At 47.0% G+C, this 23,445-nt stretch overlaps 1 protein-coding gene across 2 annotated transcripts in view; it reads right to left on the bottom strand.

Moving 5' to 3' along the window:
- Positions 1–23,445, bottom strand: part of NRIP3 (nuclear receptor interacting protein 3) — a 30,176-nt gene that overhangs the window by 3,991 nt on the left and 2,740 nt on the right. The window contains exons 1-6 of one of the 2 annotated variants that reach the window (XM_083840019.1): positions 12,697–13,463; positions 4,412–4,591; positions 3,395–3,477; positions 874–1,013; positions 310–362; positions 113–210 (exon numbers count right to left, since the gene is read on the bottom strand). In XM_083840019.1, coding sequence (XP_083696145.1) covers positions 113–210; positions 310–362; positions 874–1,013; positions 3,395–3,477; positions 4,412–4,591; positions 12,697–12,870 — 728 coding nt within the window. In that variant the 5' untranslated portion in view covers positions 12,871–13,463. Of the gene's footprint in view, positions 1–112; positions 211–309; positions 363–873; positions 1,014–3,394; positions 3,478–4,411; positions 4,592–12,696; positions 13,464–23,445 lie in introns of those variants that run through there. The other variant, XM_083840020.1, reaches the window with a different exon arrangement.

The following is a 23,445-nucleotide window of genomic DNA, read 5'->3' as shown; positions in this document are numbered from 1 at the left end:
GAGCTCCATCTCACCTGCAGCCAGGGTCTGCCTGCCCCTGTGCAGCCCGGCTGTGTGGCACTGCCCGCCAGCCTGGACAGCCCCATGCAGCCCTGCTGCACAGCAAACTTACTGCTCTCCCATCCCAGCGCTGATGCTGTCCACGAATGGGATTTCTTCCCTGTCCGTCTTCCCCAGAACAAGATGGTGCTTCTCCATGTTTATGACACACTGTAAAGAATAAATGTATTCATGTAAGAGGGAAAGCTGCAATTCACAGTGGTCCCAGCTTCTCCAGCATGGGTAAAAGCCCTACTAGAAAACTTTTACCTTCAGGGATTTCAGTGTCTGCAGGCCAAAGGAGAAGGATTTCTCATTGTCTTCTGAAAAATAGGAACATTTGGATTTATACATTCAAAATGATTTCCCATGGTTTTCTATAGAGTATCTACACCCTTCCTTGATGGCTTCTCTGCTAACCAAAACCCAGCCTATAAAGGGATTCAATTACTCTGGAGGGGAACATAGGTAAATAAGGAAAGGCAAGGGAGACATGGACACATGGCAGAGAGCAAGCTTGGTGCTATCAGCACAGCCCTGCTGAGCAGATCCTCCCTCCCTCCCTCCCTCCCTCCCGCACCCACTGCCCAGCCAAACGGCTGAGCACAGACCATGCCAGGGAAGTCAAGGTCCGTGGCCTGCCTCCCTCCAACTTGCTGTGGCCGGTCTGCACATAAGCATTCAGCCCGGAGTATCAATCCAGGAATTAATGTAACACAATATCAAGAACAGAAGTAATTCTATTTGAATTTTAATGTGTTTCCTGAAGTTTCATGTTTTCCCTCAGGGTACCCCCAGTGGAGCTCACACCCAAAGCATCAGATGAGCACTCACCCACAACGAGCGCAGCGCACTCCACGCGGACCGCTCCCACCGTCAGGACCAGATGGTCAATTTGGCCAATGACCCTCTCATTGTGTGGTAATGAAATTGCCTCCTCCTCACTGGGAAGTGCTTCAAGATGCTCCTTTAACCTGCACGTTGAAGACACTTCTGACATGAAACAGCCACAGTTCAGCCCATCTGGGGAGGAGCAAACTGCATTTGAAGGGTACTCAGACTTGAAGTGCTCTTAGCTTGTTCATATTACCAGGCTGCTAACAGAAGCTGCTTTCTTGGCAGGTTTTCTGTGATGTTCTGTGTATAGTCAGCAGCTCGTACCCACTTCAGTTCATAGCACAATCCCAAGATGCAGCCATGGGGTCGAGTCAGACCTTGTTTTAAGCGAACTCTGAATGTAACTCACAACTTGTGAGTTCTTTTTACCTAAGGAATCTTTTGTTTTACATTTCCCCAAGACTTAGAAAGCTCCTGATCTAAAATTGCTTCTAATTTAGTGTTGGAGGAAGCAAGTGATGCTCTATGTTGACTTCCATCAGTTGAGATAACAACATTTTGTCTCCATGCCTTACAGCTAGTGCAATGTGTGTAATGCATGCTTATTAGCAGATACTACTGCTGGCTCTCTTCAGAGGAAGCTGTGACATATAAATCACATTCAGCCCGAGAAAAGAAAAAAAGGTGTCACAAATATCTCAAGTACAGTAATTTCTTCTGTCTGTGCTCCAAGAACTATTCTGACAATGCTGATTAATTATTTAGCTTTAATTCGTCTTTTAAACTGAACTAGAATCTAATGGAAAACCAGCCAGACAGTAATGTCTCTCTCAGGTAAAAGCTGCATTTATTTTGGTCTATTCAAAGAGACAGAGATGCCAGTGCTGAGGTTAGGGCTGCCCACATCATTCAGCACAAGTACAAAGACCAGGAGAGGCAGCAAAGAGAACAATCTGGATCCCCTCTGACTCTTTACTTAGAGACTAGCCTTGAAAATGCTGTCAGGAGCACATCAAGAAGTTTATTGTCTCCTTGACCCTGAGCTGGCTTGTTCTGCTCCAAAACTGTTCTGGAGTAGGCATTTCCCAGCGGCTTCTCTAGCAACTTGAGGGAAGACATGCAGGCTTGGGTCTCTGTTCCCCTCCATAAGCCCCCAAGCACAGCCTTGCTGTTCAGTCCTACACCCAAGGAGGATTTCTTGCACTGCAGTGACCTGAGAGCTATCCTTAAAGGCAAGAGAAAGACCTCAAAAAGCACAATGACAACACACAGATTTTTAAAAAGCTTATGCCTCAGGCACACTCATCCTGCCAAGACCCCAGAAGAGACAGCAGGAACCCAACCCCAGAGCCCCCAAGCCTGACCTGCGGGCAGCAGCATTCAGCACAGCATCCTGTGAGGCCCTACAGCCCCAGCAGGAACAAGCACGCTCAGCAAGTCTCTTCCCCACTGCTTTCCAGGGCTGAATTTAAACAAAACTCATGTTTTATCATTGCCACATGCACTAGACTGCTTTGAAGTAAAACGTGCCAGAGCAGTGCCTGTTGTTGCACAGGGCCTACCACAGAGAAGGCAGAAAAAGCCGGGCATCAAAGCCCCATTTTTTAAGCTGCTTGGTTAATCTGGCTTTAGCTTTTGTCACTGCAAACACAAACAGCAAAGGAGCTGCAAGAAGCTGGTGGAAAGGCAGTCCTGCTGGTGCATGTCAGCTAGAGCCGGGTCCTGCCAGGGTCAGTCCCTGCACGTGGTTTCTGAAGCTGAGCAGTGTTGCAAAAAAAAAATAAAAATGCACAGGATCAGCATGGGTAACATGGGCAGTATATGGACTGTCACAGGCCATCAGCGTACAGCTAGGACATGTTGAGCAGCCAGTGTAATATCTTGCAGGATAAAACCCCTCCACACACACTGTTATAATCCATAAACAAGGCTGAGTTGCTTCACAGTTTGTAGTAGTTTTTGCATAATTGTTGCAAGGTAGCAATAAAAAGCAGTGCCTGCATAGGAATTAATGGCCAAAAGCTCCTTGATGCCCTGTGAACGGATGCCTGATTCCATTCCCCAGAGATCAGCAGGGCTTTTGCTTTGAATGGCTCAGTCAGTTCTTTAACATCTATTTCCCTTCCCTTCAGCAGGGAGCAGTCTGCTATTGCAAGTAGCGCCAGACACCTCATTTAGAGCACACACCTGTACATAACCATACAGATGCTTTATAACCAGCACTGGAGCAAATGCAGCCAGCAGCAAGGTCCATGCTCCGCAGTGCAGCCCCGCAGAGCTGAGCTGGACTCTGGGGAGTTTACTTTCCTCCAAGGACACTGAAGGCAAGAGACAACTTCTGTGTTTCACCACAAACACAACGACAAACAGGCACTGAAAAAATTCAAGTGCTCGCCCAAAGCACCACCTTTCATCTTGACCAGCACCACTTTGAAGCAAAGCCCCAGCCCCACGAAGCACTGCCAGGCACCATGTGTTTCCGCAGAACAAGGCCCAGCCCACCGGAGCGGACATTTACCCCAGCCTGTCCAGGCAGGCGGACGACATCAGGTTGTGCTGCAAGCCGGTGTCCACCACGGCCTTCAGCTCCTTCCCAGCGCACTGTGAGGAGCAAGCAGAGATGGGAGACAACATGTGGGAGTGAAGGAGGAATGCAGAAGCACGAGTGTTTCCTTACACCAGCCCATACCTTCCTTGTCCCCTGCAAGCTGTGTCTTAGGGCACACTCTACCACATGCACAAGCCCCACAGGATCACCAGCATTAGCACATCACCTTGTCCATCCCAGTAAACGGGAGCCGGCTGTTAAACGTCTTTTTGAAAAAGCCGGGGCTACTAAATAACATGGTGCTGGGTACTGAGGGGTCCGGTTGCATATGCTGGCCTTGGTATCTCCTTGGCACCCTATAGGTCAGATTAGCTGCTAGACCTGGTGTATGGTACAAGAGGATGCTTTGGAGCAAGAAAAATGAGAGTATGGGGGTAAAGAGAAGAAATGTGGAATTACTTTTGGGGAAAGGAAAGATGGATGGCACTTAAGGAAAACAGACAGGCTGTGAGCACAGGGATTTGCCAGAGATTTGACAACTCCTCAGCATTTCAGTGTGCTCCCCCAGCCTTGCTGCTCTCTACAGCCTGATGTCCAAGGGAAGGCATCCATCAGACCAGTTTTCTCTGCGATGCTTGGGTGTTCATGCCATGGCAGCCCCAGGGCTGTGAGGGCACCAGAGCAGTGCAGCCCTGGGCAACCCATGAGCTGCACGCGCCCACCTCTAAGGCTGCTGCAAAGCTCTGGTGATGCAGAGCTGGTGCCATTACTCACGTAGGAGGAGATGGCGGCTAAATAGCAATAGGTTTTTATTTCACTGCTGAAAATGACTGCTTTTCTCTTCCAGAACTAAACAGGGTTTTGTCAAAATAATGCCTTAAGCTAATATCCCTAATCAAGAAACAAGGAAAACAAGAACATCGCGTGAGGCTGTCAAAAATAAAATCTGGAGGAAAAAAAATAAAACAGAAGGCTGTGGAATATTACCTGGCAGCTCACCACTATGAACTCCTCATCCTCCACTTTCCTTGAGCTGCCCAGTTTGGTTTGATTCAGCTTATTGGTCTGTGCTGAGATGTCACTCTTCAGAGACCAGCTGCCCCGGCTGCTTCGCAGTTTTGATAAATTTGTCTCCATTAAGCGTCTCTGCAGGATATTGTGTGGTTGCTTTAAGGAAACACAAAAAGAGAGCAGGGTGAAGTCAGTGGAAAGCTACAAAGTGACACGCACTGCCAGCCTGCTGCATGATCCTTCGGTGCCCCTGGGTCAGCACTGATCTCACTGGAGGGCTGCCCCAAAGTCTTCCCTCACAATGACTGGAAAATTTCCCCTGATTTCCAGACTGCATGTATTCGTCCTAGGCTGTACCCATTTGTTCTTGTGCTAGCTCTGAACATGGCTTTGATTAAAGAGAACTACTTTGCACTGGTGAGGGAATAACCCTTTTCAAAAATATTAACCAGAATTTGGAGGCATGTCTTTCTTTTTCCAAATTCAGGATTTGGTTTCATGTAGGAATAAAAACAAATCAGGCTTTTCAAGGTGTTGTTTCCACTCTGATTGTCTTGATCTCTGATAACAGCATCAGGAATTCTGCAAAACTCTGAGAAATTAAGAGGTAACAAATCACCTTTCCAATTATGTGTACTAGGTAAGTATGGGAAAGGCTTGTGGACCTGCTGAATGAACACAGATGCTGACACTTGGCTCAGCACTAGTGTTGCTGACATGCAAAATAGCTGCGTCCAATCTCCACTGGTGATGTTCTTTGCACGGATCAACCCAGAATTTTAAGATGATGGGGGTGTTTGTGTGTTGGTTCTTACATGTGCAAGTGAACAAGGCAGAACTGCAAGGAGAGAGCTTAATTTGCTGTCTAGTGTTAGATCTGGTCTTTGAATCAGAATTTGATCAAAAATAAGGCGTTTGCCCTGGGTCTCTCTTCCCTGCACGTTTCTATTTAGCAGCTAAGGTGAGTAAGTGGGACAAGTCCTAGGTGTCATGCCATGGGAGAGAAAGGAGAGGGAGTGGTAATACCACCTGAGGTAAGTTTACGCCTACAAGTCCCCGTGCACTGTATGGCTGCTTCTCGCTTTCTGTGTCATTTCCATTTTCTCTGCGAGAAGCATGTTGCCTCTCAGTATCTCCTCTGACTGCTTTCCCAAAAGCCTTTTTATATTTAATGCTAGTCATGGATGGATGCACACACGCTGCTGGAGGTGAAATGACTCTACTTGAATATCTGCTCATTTCTCTGCCTGGCTAAGCTTCCCCCCTGCCCCCCGACCTTTTCTTGTGATTTTAATTTGTCTGCAGTAAGAGCTTTTTACCGTCTCATTCTTGAATTTCCTGCATTCATATTAAATACACTCATGTGTCTGCAAAGGCATCTAAAACAGCAAACCCCTAGTTCTGTAGGGGTTTCAATTGGGATAACTGGGATAATTTTGAAAACCTTGTGCTGTAGTCCTCCAAGCTAGCCAGCATGCAGCCTTGCATACAATGCCTCATCTTTAAAAATATTCTGGACAACATGTTAAATAACAGCACTTACAGAAGGCTAACGCAACTTGGCATCATCCTAAAATAACTGAAGCCGCGTTGGTGCTTCACATCCTGCTGTAGGCAGATCATTGGCAGTTCAGCTGGACGTGAGTGATAAAACCAGGTATACGCAGTAGATAGTGGTGGCCACTGGGACACGTAGTCTTTTTTCCCCACACTTTTCACTGTTCTTCTGCATACAACTTGTCACTTGAAATAAAATTTCATAATCATTTTCAGCTGCAGGTGCTGTGTCTGACTGGCACACTTGAGAGCATATCCTGTGCAAAGGAGAGAATGTGGCTGGGCTCCCAGTGACCGGGAAACATCAGATCCTAAAATATGCCACCTCCTTCATGCACAAAAAGTAAGAAAGATCCATCACTGCACCGGTGAACTACCATTCCCCCAACAGGATCCACAAGACTAAACTGCAGGAACCAGTATTACTTAACTAGATTAAAGGTAGGCAGACTAGCTCCACTATCAGTGGTACAGACCCCACGGTGAGGGATGAAGAAATCAATTCAGAAACAAGTGCTCTCTTACAGGAGGTGGAAGCAATAGGTGCACAATCAGCACTATCACCACCTTGAAGGCTCCACATCCAAGGAAAAATGCAAGACAGTAGATGGCACATCTTTATTATCTTTTACATTTGCCTGCCACACAGACACACATCGGAAGGACTAATGCTTCACGGCATCAAACAACAAATGGGGGCGGGGGCTGAAGAAAAACAGTTGAAGCTCCCAGCTGGATGGAAGACTGCCTATCATATACTGGTCACCACCTCACAGCCAGCCCTGGTCCGCTGTATCTAGGACTGATAGGAATTTGTGTGGTCATAAACCAGAACAGTCAGGATGCGCTCCTGATGTGCCTGGCCTAAGCTGCATTGCCAAAGCCTTTTGAAAGGACACCCTGGAGAATAAGTCACCAGTGCACTCATCATTGCTATTTTGGCTGTCATCTATCCTTGGTTTCAACCTAAAAACATTTCACAAGTTCACCTACAGATCATTAATCAGTTACATGCACGGGTTTTCTCAGGCCCTGGTTTTACAACTCCTATATGGGATCCATAACCATAATGAAAAAAAAAATCTAGCATTCAGCAAACATTTACCAGCCTACATGGGACCATCTCTTGCTGATGCTTGTTCTTTTGGAAGCAGCAGCGCATCCTGCCTTCGGGGGGGAGGGAGGAGAGGAGCGTTGGCAAATGTTGCTTACTTGTGCTCCGGTACATAAATAATCTGGCAAAAGGGGGTTGAAAGGTTCTGTAGCACCATTCTGTCTCAGACTATTAACTAGTTTGCTCTAGCTTGTATTTCTCGATTCTCGTGTGCAACAGAGTGAGAGATGTTAGTCACAGAGATGACTCAAGTGATGGATACATACTTGGTAAACAGATAATGTGCTAGGGGACATTTGCAAACGCACATTTTGCTGGAAAACTGCAAGCAGACCATTTATGGAAGGGAAACGGGGAAAACCTCTTCAGTGACAGATCTGGAAACCAGCAGTGCTCTCTCTTCAGCTCAGGTTGGCAGAACAGCCAGGACCAACGTGCATAGTAATCCAAGTTATTGGGTACTGTCTTTCTACACATCACACAAAACTGATGAGAGCTTTGTAAGAGAATAAAATGTTACCACCATGCAAGTGGGAAAAAAAATAGTCTCAGAAAAATGGATGTTCCAAACAAGCCTTTTTTTTTTCTCATAAAATATCTCCCCTTCCATCCCTGAGACTTTGCAAAAACCTGCAATCTTCTAAAAAAGTCAAAGTAGAAAACTAGAAGAAATGAATGGAGACATCAGGTATTGCTGAACCTATTTACCACTGTCTATCAAAAATGCAAATAAGTCAGTCCATTTTGTTCCTCTCTAACTGATATACAAGTACACACTGCAGCTCCCAGTATGCATTTCCCTGGCAGGTTTCTCACTATTTTGGCTTCTAGATCAAGGGATAACAAGACCTGTCACAACAGTCTCAGGTGAGAGCTGAAAGTCAGGGCAGATGCCAGCTCCTCCCTGTCCCTAACCAATCTCACAAGGTTTGCCCTCTCTTTTGTGCCTAGATAGTTTGGGGAAAAAAAAAAAAAAAAGTTTTAAAATACCAAGAGAGCTCCTCCCAGGAAATAACCATGTTCTCTCTCTTCTTTGCATCCCTCATTCAAATTCTATCAGCAGCCTCTTCTTGAGCGTCAAGTCATGGGACAAGAGATGCCTTCTGCTCACCTGCATGTCCTGTGTGTCCAGGCAGCAGTCGGGTCTCTGAACACGGAAGTGTACGTAGCACTGAGGCTCTTGCACAGCCTGACCTGTGGCAGGTACCCCATTCTCCCAGCAGTAGGGGACCTCCTGCAGGCAACTGTCATGCCCTGAACGGTGTGCCATGCTGCACAGGCTTTTGCATCACCCAAAGCTGAATATTTGGTGTGCAGGTTTGGGGGTCAAAACGTAGACACCTGCCTGGGAGGTGCATCTCTGAGGTCCCACTTCAGGCAAAGGAGCCTTTGTCAACACCAATTAATCAGCATTTAAGACTCACCCTAAAAGGAGGCGACTGTCTGGGTCAGCTGAATCATGATGTCCATGCTTGAAATGAACTGGATCACTGCTGATGATCAGGAGGGCTCAGATACTTGCCTCGCACATAGGTAAATCTGTGTGCCTGGCCCTGGGGCCTGACTGCCTCTGTGCTTTCCCCCCAAGCGAGGAGGAAGATACCAGCTTCTGCTAAGCTCCATGGGAAGGCAGAAATCTCCCGTGTCAGAATTAGCTAGTGCCTCTTGGACAAAAAGCAGATGGGCTGTAAATCAGTAAATAATCTACACATGTTGAAAGGGCAGTGAGGAAAAACTCAGCCTGGTGTGGCAGCAAAATAAATTACACAAGATACTAGAAAAGCAATTTTTCCTTCCCATCATTTTCTTCTGGTGTTCCTTGCCTTTCCCTCTTCCCAGGCTGTGAGTTGCTGGGCCACCCATCCCCAGTGCTCTGCTTTGGAAGCCAAGCCTGCGTCTCCCCACCTGCAGCCCCAGAGGAAATACACAAGATTGGGCACACTCCCTCATGGTCATCTCCATTTTGCCTCTGTGCACTGCTGCCAGTGGATTTTCACCCCACTGACTCTGGAGAAGCTCCTCATAAACCAAATCCAGACAAACCAAGGATGTGATGCACAAAGAGCAGCAAGGGAATTTGGTGCTCTGCCAGTCCAGTGGGAAGGGCACAAAGTGCTTCCCCTCTCCAGGAAACAGGGAATCTGCAGGGCAGCAGAGCCCCAGCACCCTGGCCCCCTTCCTGCAGCACCCAGCAGTGCTGCTGGAGGGGACACCACAGCCTCACAGCGCAGCTCTCCACCCCCAATACCGCCATCTCCCTCTCCCCAGAGGGGGTCACAGCCTCTCCTGAGTGATATTCCTTGCATCAAGTGGAAGGCTCGTGATGGGTGCCAAGTCAGAGCCTGGTTTGCCAACCTTCATTGCTTGGTGGAAAATGCAGTACCCCATGAGCTGGTGAGAGCAATGCTGAGCACAGGGAGGATCTGGCAGCGGGCAGCACACCGTGTCCACCTCAGGCAACAGCTCATGGGTACTGCACTGGGAGGCCCAAATCCCAGCTATTGACCATCTTGTGCCAGTCTCCTGAGTTTTGGAGAGGCGGCTAATAGCAAAGCATCAAAACAAATGCAGTTTCTGCTCATAACCATGTACCCAGCTGTGTGTTTGTCAAATCCAGCATGCTAAGCTATGGTTTGGTCTCATATTACATAAATAAAATGAAATACATAAAGGGAAAAAGGAGCTAGAAGAGTTTGGTTCAAACCAGAGTAACATACTAAAAAATATGGGGCTTAATATAGACAATTACAAAAAGTGTTTACTGGGGAACACCAAACCTGCCCACGCAGGACAACATCAGGAGAGCACAGGCTTCAAAAGAGTGAGAGCACAGCAGCTGGAGGCGGCCAGGCGATGTGCCCCCCTCCACACGCACAGCACCGCCGGGGGGCCCAGCCCGGGATGCAGTCAAAAGGAAAAGGATTTATCCCCAAAACAAGAGGAGTCACCGCCAGCTGCCACTGAAAGCAGTCACCCTGGAGACAGGTTCTGTCCTCACCACCCATCCCCAAATCTGAGGAGCCATTATCTCCTCTTTTCTCCTGCTGAGGCTGATGGAAAACCCCTGCAGGAAACCCTGCATTAATAATGTCAGTCACATCAAAAGCTCTTCCACCTACGTCAGCACAGCTGTCACACAATTTTAAACATGAAAGTATGCTGCTTTGTTAGGAGATGTGTAGTTTTTCAAAAAGAAGGATGTGCAGATGTCCTGAGCAAGGACCCCTGATGCCCTGGGCCTCCTATCTGTGCTGTTCGAGGCTGTGCCGAGGTGGGGGGTCCCACCTTCCCAAAGCAGCACCAGAGCAAGACGTGTATCAGAGGCTGTTGTGCTTCCCCAGTCGTGGAGATGTACAATCTCCTGCTCTTCCCAGGTAGGATTCCTGTGGCACCCTAGCAGCCACACCACTGGGAACACTCGGTAGGTCCTCTCAGAGTGGTGCTCACTGCTGCCCTGGCACTGTGCAGTGCTGGCTGTGTTCCCTCACTGTGCCGTGACCCACTGCAGCAGAATGACCTGATGTCTGCTCTGGGACTCTGGGAACGGGCCTGAGCACTTGCCAGTGCTGTCTCCTGGCGGACTCCTCATCTGTCCCACGGAGCGGGAGGCTGTGGCCAAAGTGATCCCTGGCCACGTGTCCACTGTCCCCTGCTGCGGTGTAGGGACAAGGTGGTTTTGCAGCAGGGCAGCCCGTACCAGCTGGGCTCCCATCCCATCCTGGCTGGAGACCCGCTACAGCCAGGGGAGCCGGGGCCAGGCAGCATGCCTCCACCACGCTCTGCCCCTTCCTTGTCCTGGGGGGATCAGGAGCCATGTGCCGCCTCAGGGCTGGTCAGGGAGCACCAAGGGCCCCACTATGCACATGGGAAGCCGTGCCTCTCTGTGCTGACACCAAAGCCATGGCTCTGGTGTGACCACAGCAGCTGCAGCCCCTGGCTTAATGCTGTGCTGTGGGCCGCAGGTTTTGCACTTGCCAAGACCAAAAGATGATCCCTACTAGTGCCAGCAAACAGGTACAGTCCCAGTGCTGCTCACATACCACCAAAAGTCTTAGCCCATCCCCAGCCACACTGCACCACGAGCTGGGGCTGCCTGGCCAGCTGGGGACAAGAAGCCATGCATGGGGTTGGGCACAGCCCTGCAGAGGGACCCTTGTGGGGACCCTCCTTCCAGAGACTGCCGGGGGAGCAGCAGACAACGATGCTGCACGTGTGGCTGCCACTGGCATGGGAGTGAGGACAAAACCTCAGGTGATGTTTCTGTGTCCGGAGGCATGGTGAGGAGCCCCATGCTCTGCCCACGGCGCGGGGGCCAAGCCAAGCCCTCATTGCTGTGGGAAAAAAAGACTTCAGCTCTCAGCACCCCTGTCTCTGCTACCTGTTGTCTCCCTCACCTGGGCAGAGGGGAAACCCCTGGTTTTCTGCCCCACACAAGCCATGCCAAGTTATTTAGTCTTTGCAGATCACAGTGATAACCATGCCAGCATGCTCTGAAAGTCACTTTGTAGCTCCCTAACAGATAACCTCAGTTTGATGGTGACTTAGCAAAGCTCCTTCTGAGGCTTTCCCAGCCAAGGGATGTGGCTGCCTAAAACTGCAAAACATTTGGGATGTTAAAAAAAAAAAAAATCATTTTTGTGCACAATGCAGAGAACGGCAAACTCATTCCACTGATCTCACCCAGACAAAGCTGACCCTAGGCCAGCAGAGCAGGAAGGCTATGATAGAACACAATTAACTCACTAAAAATAAAGATTAATATTTTTCAACAAACCTATATCAACCATCGAAAAAAGCAAATATGAAATCTTACAAGGTGCAAAAATTTTGCAAAAACTGAGGGGAAAAAATAAAGAAAAGATCTCCCCAGTAAGGTATATTTTCTAGACTTTGCTTCTTACATTAGAACTTTTGCTATTACATTTAAGTATTTTTTCCCATTAAAGAAAGCTCAAACATTTGTGCACATTATTTAGAAGAGCTCTCCAGCCCTAGAAATGGAGGATATTGTGTGTCAGCTGCAGAATCACATGGTTCATTACATATGTATATATTTAAAACCTAGCATTAAGTTTCTTTGTAAAAATTACCGTATACGCATAAGCCTTTATCAAAGCGTAATCTTGACAGTTTTATATTTTGAAGTACTGCTGGCTGTACTTCACTGAATCTTTTGTGATCATGTTACGCACACATCTGCACCACAGACAAACGTGTACATATGTATGTATTATATGAAGCCATTTTGATTTACTCTGATTCTGAGAAGATTTTTGTATAGAAAGCAGTATCCAATTTTCTGACATTTGTATAAATGAAAAAAAAGCTCTTAGATCCAAGTGAAACATGAGACATGTGAAAGCACCTACTAGCAAACAGCAACCTCATGTGATCCATAACATCATATTTCGACTTCCTTTCCTTTACATATAAAAGCCTCATTATTATACCAATTTCTACTTATTTCCACAAGCAGCCAACTCATTCTCTTAACAGTAAACAGTAAAATAGCGTGGAAAAAAAAAAAGACACTGCCCTATCAGCTTCTTAAATCTCATTATTCGCTGTCAGTAAACACAATAAACCTTACAGTATCTTTCGAAGTCCCCAGTTTCTTCAGCCCATCCAGAGGAAGGAGATCTGCAGAATCCTTGTGAATAAACTGAACCGCCTGCTTCATCCTCCTCTGCTGGCGGAGAGATGCAGCTTCCCTTATCTCCACTTCTTTTCTACTCGGCTCTGTCAGAATACCTGAATAAAACATCTTTCTGCCTGCGTAGAGCTTGCTTCTCAAAGATGCGCCTCTTGGAGAGACAGCAGGGGGAAGATCTACTGCCTGTGCTTTATAAGTGAAGCCTCGTGACGTTTGGAGACCAGCAGGTACTCCAGCCAGCGCCGCGTAGTAAAGGAGGGGTTAGGCTCAGTGCAGTACATTGCACAAACAACGCGGGTGAGCTCAGGCTCACTCTAAGGGAATAATGAGCACTGTTCCTCCTCGCTGGCTCTCCTGAAAGCAAGATTAGCCGCAGGCGCCTGCCTCCGGCAGTGCTCCCGTGCCTGGAACCGATCTCAGTCAAAGAAACATCTTGCATGGTGACTCTTACAAGCGGAACCAGTCTGATTTAAATGGGCTTGATCCAGGAAAAAGGCAGGCAGGCATCAGCCTTCAGACACACCAGTGGTTCTCAAAACCCCCAGCAGCATCACTGGCAGAAAAGAGAGTGCCAGTGCTCTGACAGGGCTGCCAGCAGCCCTGAGAGCCAGAGCAGCTCCCAGCCAGCCTCTGGAGCACAGCCTTTTGGCCCGAAGCCGGTGTTTGAAGCATCACGGCTGATGAGAGCTGCCCAATACCGATGTGGTCCTGCACGGTGAAAGATTTCACCAGAAACATTTTAATTTATTGTTTTTTTTTCAGAAGGGCCCAGACACTGCAGCTCAGCAAGCAGACATTCATGTGAACCTTTCAAGCTATTTGTTGCAAAGAGAAGGTGCACGAGAAAATACAGCCCAGTCTCAGGAGATACAGTACAGCTCTGGAAACATCCCATGTGGGACTGGTTTTTGATAAACTAAAGGACACTTTGGATATGATAGCAAGCATGCACAAGAAAAGCAGACCTTAGCCCAGGATTTATGGCAAGCCTGATTTCCAGGGCACTTCGAACCCTCAGGAGGAACTACAGCTCCTGAGTGTGACTTTCCTCTCTCCCCTTACGCAGCCCAGGCTCACACTTGCTGCTCACAGGGACATCACCGGCATTCGGCCAGCTTTGGAAAAACACTCCTGTCCCTGGCAGCCAAGCACATTTCTTGGGAAGAGGGGAACCCAGGGAAAAATACTTCAGAAAGAGACCAAAATTAAGGTGGGTGAAAGAGGAAAAAGACCAGTCCCCCTGAAAACAACCAGGGAAAGACATTCCTCTTGCAGGAACTGAGGTACAGTGGAAAAAAAATAATAAATAAATAAATAATGAAAAGGCCAAGCAGGCAGAGTGGCTTTAAGTCACGACACCACAGCTTCCCCTTCCTCCTGAAGGATATCTCCTCATCTGGGGGCTGCTGCAAAGCCCTGAGCGGGGAAGGGGCCAGGCAGAACCTGGCCTCAGCATCTGCGAGCTGCAGCCAGCCCCATCTTCTCACCTCAACCCTTGCTCAACGGGGCCAGTCCGAACAGCGCAGAAACAACTGCCTCCTCCTTTACCTTGATGCATTTTAACCTTAAAGCTCAGTCAATACAAGGACATTGGAGGCTGACAGCAGCATCCATGCAGGGGGGTCACTGACAGCGGTGCCAGGACCACGTGGCCTCCGCAGGCTGGCACCTGGGAGCTGTGCTAGTGTGGAGCCATGCCTGGAGTAGGGCAGATGTCAGCACCAACCCGGCTGCGTTGATGCCAGAGCAGCCACGTGCTGCAGACAGGCATTTGCACCTGAGCTCAGCAGCCACAGCCAGCCCAGCTGTGCTCAGCCCCTCCTCACATGACCTCGTAGAGAGGAAAAATCAGATGAGAGTGCAAAATGCACTAAAACGCAAGCCCATTATTTCACAGCCTCACAAAAAGGCCATTACGCGTGAGCCAACTCAAGCATTCACAGAGCCTTCTGTGTGCAGAAGGATAATGAGGCTGACAGGTTGAAGGGGGATATATTTTTTTTCTCCCGTGCTGACTTGGTTCATTATGCAACAGGACCATTGTCCCACTATGAGCAAACATGCCTGAGAGGACAAAAGCACCTTATTTTTCACCTTGGGAACTATTTGACACTTATTCACCTGATTAAATAAAGATATACGACTACATTTGAGCTCTCCCAAAAGGAAGGAAGCACACAAGAAAACCAAAGGACTTCCACTGAAACCAGGAGATGACTGTAATATAAAAGCTCCGTGGTGGAGTGGCACTCTGTCTGGTTTACTAGCAAATGCCCCATCAGCTCTGGTTTATGGCAAGAAGAGTAAAGCTGCAAAAGCAGGTGGAGCATTTAAAGCAACCCACACACTACAGCTCCAAGACTACAGGCTGGGTATTAATTTAGCAAACAAGCATTTTGTCCGAGTCTCACAATTTCACTTCCACTGTGTGTTATAAATGCACCTTATGCCAACAGATAAGAAAAAAACCTGCCCTGTACTTCAGCGTAATAAGTGAGATAAAGGTCCCAATTCCCATCCTGATTTTTAATCATGGGAAAGAGGAAAGTTGGAGCAGCAGCGTATCATCTGCTCATATTACTTAAGATCCACAGTAAAATCGTCGTCCAGTTTGGATACCTTGAAACCAGAGGTTGACTTCTGAGTTGGTTATTTGCGTGCAACAGATTAGCCAGGGGGTATTGATTGCTCCCTCCCAGTGCAATGCCTCTGAACCAGGGCACACTTTAGAAAAACGCTCATCCGGCTCACTGGAGACGGGTCCGCACATGACCATTACCTCTCACTCAAGAAAAGCCCAACAGACTAAAATGCCTTTCTTACCGTTTCCTGACTCCAGAGCAGTGTGCACAGATCTCTGCACAACACAACATCAAGGCTGATGGCAGCAAGAGGCTTCAAAAGGCTGCAAAACCTCTCCAAGCTGGTGGGCACTGGCCCTGCCTTCCAGGACAGGATGGCTCTGCCACAAAGCTGTGGTACTCACCGCTGCCGGCACAGACAGGCGGCATGCACTGAAGACAGCACATGCTGGAGGCTGAAGGCAAATGGCCCCAGAGGCTACCGGCAACGCTGCCTCACAGGCCCTCCCCTATGCCCAAGACATCTGTTGGCCCAGCAAAGCCGAGGACAGGGGTGCTTTTGTCCTCAGCATCCAAAGCTGCTGCAAGGAGAAAACATGAGGAAATACTGCCCTTCCTGGCCTCTCAATATGGCCGCTGGGGCACGAGAAGGTCATGCTGAACAGTAAGTAGCACAAGCCCCCTCCAAGGCAGGGCAGAGGACATTCCACACTGGGGAGCTCATCTAGCATCCTCCCTGCAAGATGGAGTGACATGGCTCCTGCCTGCAGATAGAATTTGCTTTACATTTGATGTGAACTCACTGAGATAAACACCAGGAATTTTATACCCCACTTTACAGCCATGCTTTATTGGCATACTACCCAGTCATGCTTGCAGGCTAACCAGTCTAAGGAAAGAAGAGCTGCTGAGGTTGTTTACACCCTCATTTCATCTCCTCTCTCAATGAAAAACAAAGAGCAAATCAGCAAAGTGGGAAGTGGGTCAGTCAATCCTGGTGTCCCCCCCCCCCCCCTTTTTTTTTTCTGATTTCTCATCTTATCTTAAAAAGTGATTTTTAGTACTTGCCAACATATCCTGAAGAGATGCAGAGATGCCCCAGAAAACTCAGAATAAGAAACAGATAAAGCTCTATAATTCAACAGCAACAGAAAAACAGACATGAGTCCCAGAAAAAAAAAATAATAATAATATAACCCAGGACAAAGACAAAACTCTACAGGAAACAACTTCCAGAAGACAGACTGTGGAGGGCTCAAGAAAATGAAGCCACAATAATTACTGTAGAAAAATAAATTATTCTGTCCAATAATGCAGTCTATATAATGGTCAGCTCTAGCACTTTCAGACAAATGACTGGAATAATTTGGAGACTTAAAAATTGCCTTTTATCAAAAGGTTGGATGCAGGTACGGCTAGTGTGTCTTTCAAAGTTTTTCATGGAGCTGAAAACACAAGAGAACTTTCCTCACCTGCAGCTTTCAAGCCAACGGACATTCTCCTCTCTTTCTCTCCCTTAATCTCCCTTGCACAGCTTTCTTCAGGAACTCTACCTGGGCAGCTGGGCAGGAAATGGTGGATGTAGAAGGGCAGGTGACACTTCTCCCTGGCACATATTACATTAAACTCTGTTTGTTCAGTGCAATAAGATTATTCCAGCACAAAACTTTCAAAATGGTTAGTTTTAAGAAATACCAATACATGCTAGCTCTCACCCTCCCACATATATGCTGGAGTGGAACTGCAAATATTTATTTTGAAGTAAGCTACATATATATTTCAAATTGCCAACCATAACTACATTATTCATACTTCCCAAATCTCAGTGGATTTCACTTCCCCTCCTGCCCTGCAAAAGGCAGCTTGTGTGCTGATGACTTCCTCTGCTGCTGGGGCTTTCCACGCTGTAAATTTTATATTCAGGTCATTAAAGATATAGGAGGGATCTTGTCAAGGCTAAACCTATGCAAGTCATTTCACATTATACAAACACGATATTCTCTCTCCTTTTCTAACTCACAGAGACCAAGGAGCAGCAGAGCCAGGGCACACAGGAATGTAACTGCTGCTGAGGATTTGCTGAAGATTTCAGAGCTCTGAAACACGGGAGGAAGAGGGCGCTGCTCTTCTTCACTTCACATCAAGCTCTGTTTTGGTCTGGCAGCAACCGCTGAGATTCAGCTGGGAGCCTCCCTGAAACGAAGGGTCTGGCAGGACAAGACACTGACTCCGAGGGCCAGGAGGAGACACACTGTGTCGCACAAGCAGGCTGCGAGAGCCCTGGAGCAGCTCTGTGCAACCATTGTGGGCATAGGAGTATATGAGGCCTAACAGCTTTCCCCAGCAGCATCAGGAATACTGGGAGGGTGGAAAAGCACAGAAGACAATGAAGCAACACCTTTTGTGGTGACTCTCTCAGGTGCTGCAGCCTGCTGCTTTCAAGCCTCAGGCAGTCTACCTGCAGCAGCGAGCGTCAGAAGGGAAAGGCATATCCAGTTGCAGGTGAAAAAGGCTCACAGATGGGTTCTGCAAAGAAGGTCTTATTTACAATCACGCAATGTGTTTAAGATTCCCTGGCTCATCCTAGAGTCAACCAGAGATGTCACGCAATAGCCAGATTTAGAGTCTCTTCACGCAGAGCACCTGGACAAGGCAAAGCCTGACAATACCCTGTAACAACCAGAGCTTCAGACTGCACCTAACGGGGGTGACTGGACCTAACCTCCCCACAAGTCTGCTGCATTATTTTGCTGAGTCTGCTTCTGCTGACTTCTTGACAGAATTCACAGCCACCCCTAACAAAGGGGCTATGGACTCCTCACATCAAGGGAGCCATGAGATGCTTTCCCTGTCATTAGCCATTGACACCTAAACAGCCCAGTATCTAAGATGCTGCTAAACAGCTGTTGCAAGAGCAGGAACTGCACAGAATTTGCTCCAACAGAGATGTGGTGTTCTTTTCACCCCCATGTATTGTCCTTGCCCAGTCAGCAGTTTTCTCGCTTTCTTCAGCCTGAGGGACAAAGGGTCTGCACAGCAGCCACTACAAAGCCCCAGTTATGCTAGCAGCCAGCAATCTTTCAGTGTTTTGCGGACACAAAGGAGTCCATTCTTGGTCTAAATACTTTGATACAGCAATCCATTTCTAACCACCAACGCAGTTAAAGCACCTGCTTAAATACTTTGCTGAAGGGGGGTTTCAAGCAGATGGCTCCCCGGGCAAAACTCCTTCCCGGCATGGAGAAAACTCACTCCTTTGAACACAAAATATCAGTATGCACACAAAACCTCATGGGATATTTGTTAGAGCAATGGTACTGAAGCGAAGCCTTTTCAGTGCTTAATGTATACATTACCCTGGGAAACTTATTAGATCAGTGTTTGCTTTTAGATCTGTGTGGCTAATTAGTCATAAGGCAGCTGGCCAAATTTTTCCTTGAGTCAACACCTTGAACATTAGTGGAGATACATGACGCCCCAGAATGGCATCTATGCCTAGCTACAGTCATGGAAGTAGTTTACTAAACTGATTCTAACTTGGCAGCAAGAAGTTTTAAATATTTACCCATAGATTTCTGCAAACATGGAACAACAGTTTGTCATTTTCTCCCTCTTCCTTTCTTTCCAAACTAATAAATTGTTCTCAGAAACAACTAACATGATGGGGAGGTGACCACAACGAACCAGGAGAATACTACCTCAAATTCATTTGCTATTGTGATCTGAAAAGTGCCTTGCTTCCTGCTAGCTAAGATGGTTATATCTAGGGTTATCCTCCCCGTAACCCTGTCTCTTCATGGGTTTGAAATGCATGCTGACTCCAAGATAAAAAATAAATAAATGTTGCTATGGAAGTGTTTGAGGCCACAGACTCAGTACTCTGCCCTCACTGGCTAATGACAGGACTGAAGTCATTGTTTAAACTTGACCTGGTGGATGTGTGTAGATAAAGGAGGTTTAAATAGAAATATCATACGAAAAGCATAGCAGCTTATATAGCGGAAGGGATCTTAAGCGTCTTGTCTTTGAGCGACTGGTTTAGAATGAGCACTGAAGTGTCCAGGCATGGTTAAGCACAGGGTATTTGGAAGCTCCCTGACACACAGGGGAGCTTGATCCTGAAAGGAGCTATGCATATCTTTTAAAAGCTCTCCTCTTTTTCTTTTTTTCCCAACTAGAGAATTTTCCTCTGCCTAAGTATAAATCTACTGCAAAGGTATTCTCATTCTAGATGCTTTGGATGCTATCATTCCCAAAATGCAGTACATAGGGAGAGGGAGGGGGAACTCCTCAGGCAAGATCTGTGAAATATGCCTCCTGGATAATACAAATCTCAGGACATAATTTAAAAGCAAGCAAGCAAAAAAAAAAAAAAAAATATATATATATTTTTAAATCACTTTCTGGAACAGGACTAGTACAGGTCAGCTCTGAAATGGTATTGCTTTATTATTATTATTGCATACAGGAAAAGATTCCTGTATGGCATATTCGGTTTACCAGGTGATTGTGACAAAAATGACAGGGTATCTCCAGTGATAAAATAAGCAAGTTAAACAGAATTAGATTTTCTGAGCTCTTTTGCAAAAGCCCTAAAAACAGGTGCTTATTTCAACTGATGCCGATGTGGAATTCACCAAGGAACATTCTTACTATACATTTTAAATGACTGACTGTGAACCCCTTCTGCCTCTACTAATTAAAGAAATATTCATAGAGAGATTTCATTTGACAAGTATTTCCACCTTCTTATGGAGCTCATATCAAAGACAACTTTGCACTCCCTTCTTCAGAAGAGAGGAAGAGGATGGGAGGGGGAGTTGTTTGTTTATACAGGTTCTTTATCAAGCCTGGAATTCCTCTAATTTCCCAACAGAGCAAAAATCAATGAACTCTGGATTTTAGTGCTTTAATTTCTGAAAGGAAGAAATTTTATTATTACCCAAAATAAAGATAATCTGGAAGTTAAAAAATATTTAAGTCCTGAGTTCATCATTTTTATCTAAACAACTTTATTTTTGAACTTCAAGACAAAAAAAAAATGAGCCTAACATATTTCACAGTATCCATTTAAGATAATAATACGATTTATATCAGCATTAGAGAGGAGGTCACCACAGTGTTAGTCAAACACAGGATCTCTCACCTCTGTGGCGCTCTTATGTTTATTTTATGAAGCCAAGACTCCTACACTCTCAAGTGCTGCAAGTATAAGTGAGCTACCATTGTATCCCCCTCCACAGTGCCCATGCAAAATTGCAGCAGCTCATAACTGGTAAGATTTAGTGAGACATGTTACTGGATACTCGGTGCTAATATTTGCTAATGCACAGAATCGTCAACAGTACTTCAATGTAACTCTCCTAACACAGAGGTTGTGTTTGCCATGTTGTGGTTTGGTTAAATATCTCCACCTTCAAGTCTAGCGAACTGAAAGATACTTCAGCTCACGCTGCATCGGCGAAGGAAGCCAGCTCCCTAGGAGAGCAAGAGCATGTGCACTGCTACTGATCACCAGTGCGATGAAGTATTTCTGCCCTACCTTGGGTATCATTCACCACAAGATCGTCTGTCCCACCACTAATATAAGTCAAGCTGTGATCAAACTGAGCAACCTCCCCTGAAAAGAGGGAAGAAATCAGTAGCTGATTATGCATACAATTGTATATTTCCAAAGACAAATGCTCAAAGTCCATTACTGACATCTGTAAAAACTGAGTCACTGGAGGGATTTGGTTTTGCCCAGATCAGGCAGAGTGCCAGAATCTCTTACTGTTCTCAGAATTAATACAAACTGAATTTACACATTCACAGCCTATTTCCTCCAGCTTCCTCTGAGGTTTATTCTACCTGGAAATCAACAACTTGCAACCTGCACATTTTCTTGCTAGTAATTTGGAAAAGGAAAGGAATGGCTCTAAGAGTTAGTTCAGAAGAGGGTCTCCTCCCATCGCAATCTGAAGGAGTGGCAATATCTGGCCCAGTGGCATGGGTCTTTCCAGGCCCCACACTTGCATTTTGTAAAAACATGAAATAATGCAAAAATATAAGCTCACTTACAAGATCAATCCCTCTTCTCCAGAAAGTTTGACTGGTTGCAGTGGTTGGAAACGAGCTGCTAAATGAAGAAAATCTGAACCAGCTAGTGGTGACAATGCCCTCAGAGCAGCTACCTGGAAGCTTCTGTTAGTTACTCAGAACATCATTGCATGCTTAGGAGCATGTGACTTGCAGAGAGTTTTCAGTGGATAAGGAAATAATATTTTAGATTCCAATGAAGCCGCTAAAGCTAGCCCAAGATAGCAAGATGATTTTCCTTGTTGCATTCACAGATCTGTGCAAGAAGTCAAAAGTACACCATGAGCTGCTGTAGTAACAAAGTCCCCACGCTTCAGCTACAGAACACCTACAGCAAAAACAAGACTTATCACTGTTTGTCAGCATGGGTTTTACCTTTTTTTTTGGGGGGGGGGGGGGGGGGGGGGGCGGGCAACATGCTGCCATCTCGTGGGGAGCACTGTGGATGGTACCACAGTCCACAGGGCTGGCACAGCCCTGATTCCCATGGCGTGAATGGCACAAACAGGATAGATAGCACAGGGTGCCGCAGCAGGCTAGCACCCCAGGAACAGCAGCTTCATACAGGTCACTACAACTCATGCCTCACTCTCAGAGCTCCCCAGAATCCTCAAGAATCTCCTTATTCTCTGAATATGCCAGGCAAGAATGGACCCATAGAAGTGTTTGAGGGAGACATGAGGCTGTAGCTTGTGAAATGAAGGTGTGCCAGAGCACGTGCTTACAGCATCCTAAGTCAGACCTGCATCAGGATCAAATTTTACTGCTACATTATTGCACATAGAAACACATCCTGCTAGGCAAGAGAGCTATGGGCCAAGAGCAAACGGTCAGGTTGGATGTGTGTCTGCACAGAGCCAGGTATTTCAGAACTGCCGTGTCCACCCAATGCTACAGGCGTTGGCTGGGGAGCTCTCTGGACTATCCGAGGAAGACAGCAATGCCTGCAGTGTTAAGCATACAGTTCCTACACCTAAGTTTCCTTCCACTGAATGAAGTTGCTGTTCTCAGCGTGGATGAGCCTTTTCAGGGTTTTATTTTTGTAAGTTTGCTGAGAGAATTAGCACCTACGGGAGCCAGGGCACAGTAGTTATGCTATGTAAGCCAGACAGGCCCCCCTGAGCACTTTTCTGCCAATCCTGTTTTTACTAAATGGTACCTCTCTGCTTTTCCACACAACCCCTCACACCAAGCATGACACCAGTCACAGCTAACAGGGGGGTGGCGGGGAGAAGCACCCTAATTCATGAGCAGGGTTGTGTCTTACACAGGCTTGTCTTATGGCAAAGTCCAAATTCCCAGTTTTCTGTATTTCCACATTAAATCCCAGATAAATCATGATCTCCAGTCTTACCCCAAGCTGCTATTCATGGCTAGCTCATTTAGATCAAGCAGTTCTGGATTTTGCTCCAGGCAGCACCTCCAGCAGACAGCTGGCATTTTGTAACAGGCCTTTCAGCTGGTGACAGGACATATGTAGCTCCTGGTCACGAAGAGGGTGTGAGGTGGATGCTAGTGCCAATGCAGTCACAACTCCTAACCCTGGCTGTAAATCCAGAGCGAACTCCCTGGCTCTCTGCTGTGCCACTCTGACGGCTAACAGTGCATTATTAAAGGACGTTCAGTACCTCCCCAAATGCAAGTATAAGGTGTGTCTGAAATTTCGTTTGCTCTTTTGTTTAACCCCAACTCTTTCCAGTTTGTTTGTGGGCCAGGAAATAGTTACATACAGAAATCTGCAAAATAATACACCCAGAGCCTTGCAGGTCCTACAGCAGCCCCTTGGGGCTGCCAGCACACCAAGGACAAGCCAGCATGTTCCTCAGCTGCAACACTGGCCAGCAGCAAGTGCTGCATCATGTCCTTGCCCTATGCTGCCTGCTTCCTGCCCCACGTGCCCTTTTACACACTTGTAAAGCTCTCATATTTGTCTCGGAGGCTTTTCACATTCTTGCCCAGGCACACATTTGCCTGCACCCGCAGCCAAGTGCACCAAGTGCAGGGCTGTGGGGAGCCCCTCTGGGCT

Source organism: Anser anser (assembly GCF_964211835.1).
Source record: "Anser anser genome assembly, chromosome: 5".
In the NCBI taxonomy this organism is placed as follows: Eukaryota; Metazoa; Chordata; class Aves; order Anseriformes; family Anatidae; genus Anser; species Anser anser.
This window is presented reverse-complemented; position numbering and strand designations above follow the sequence as displayed.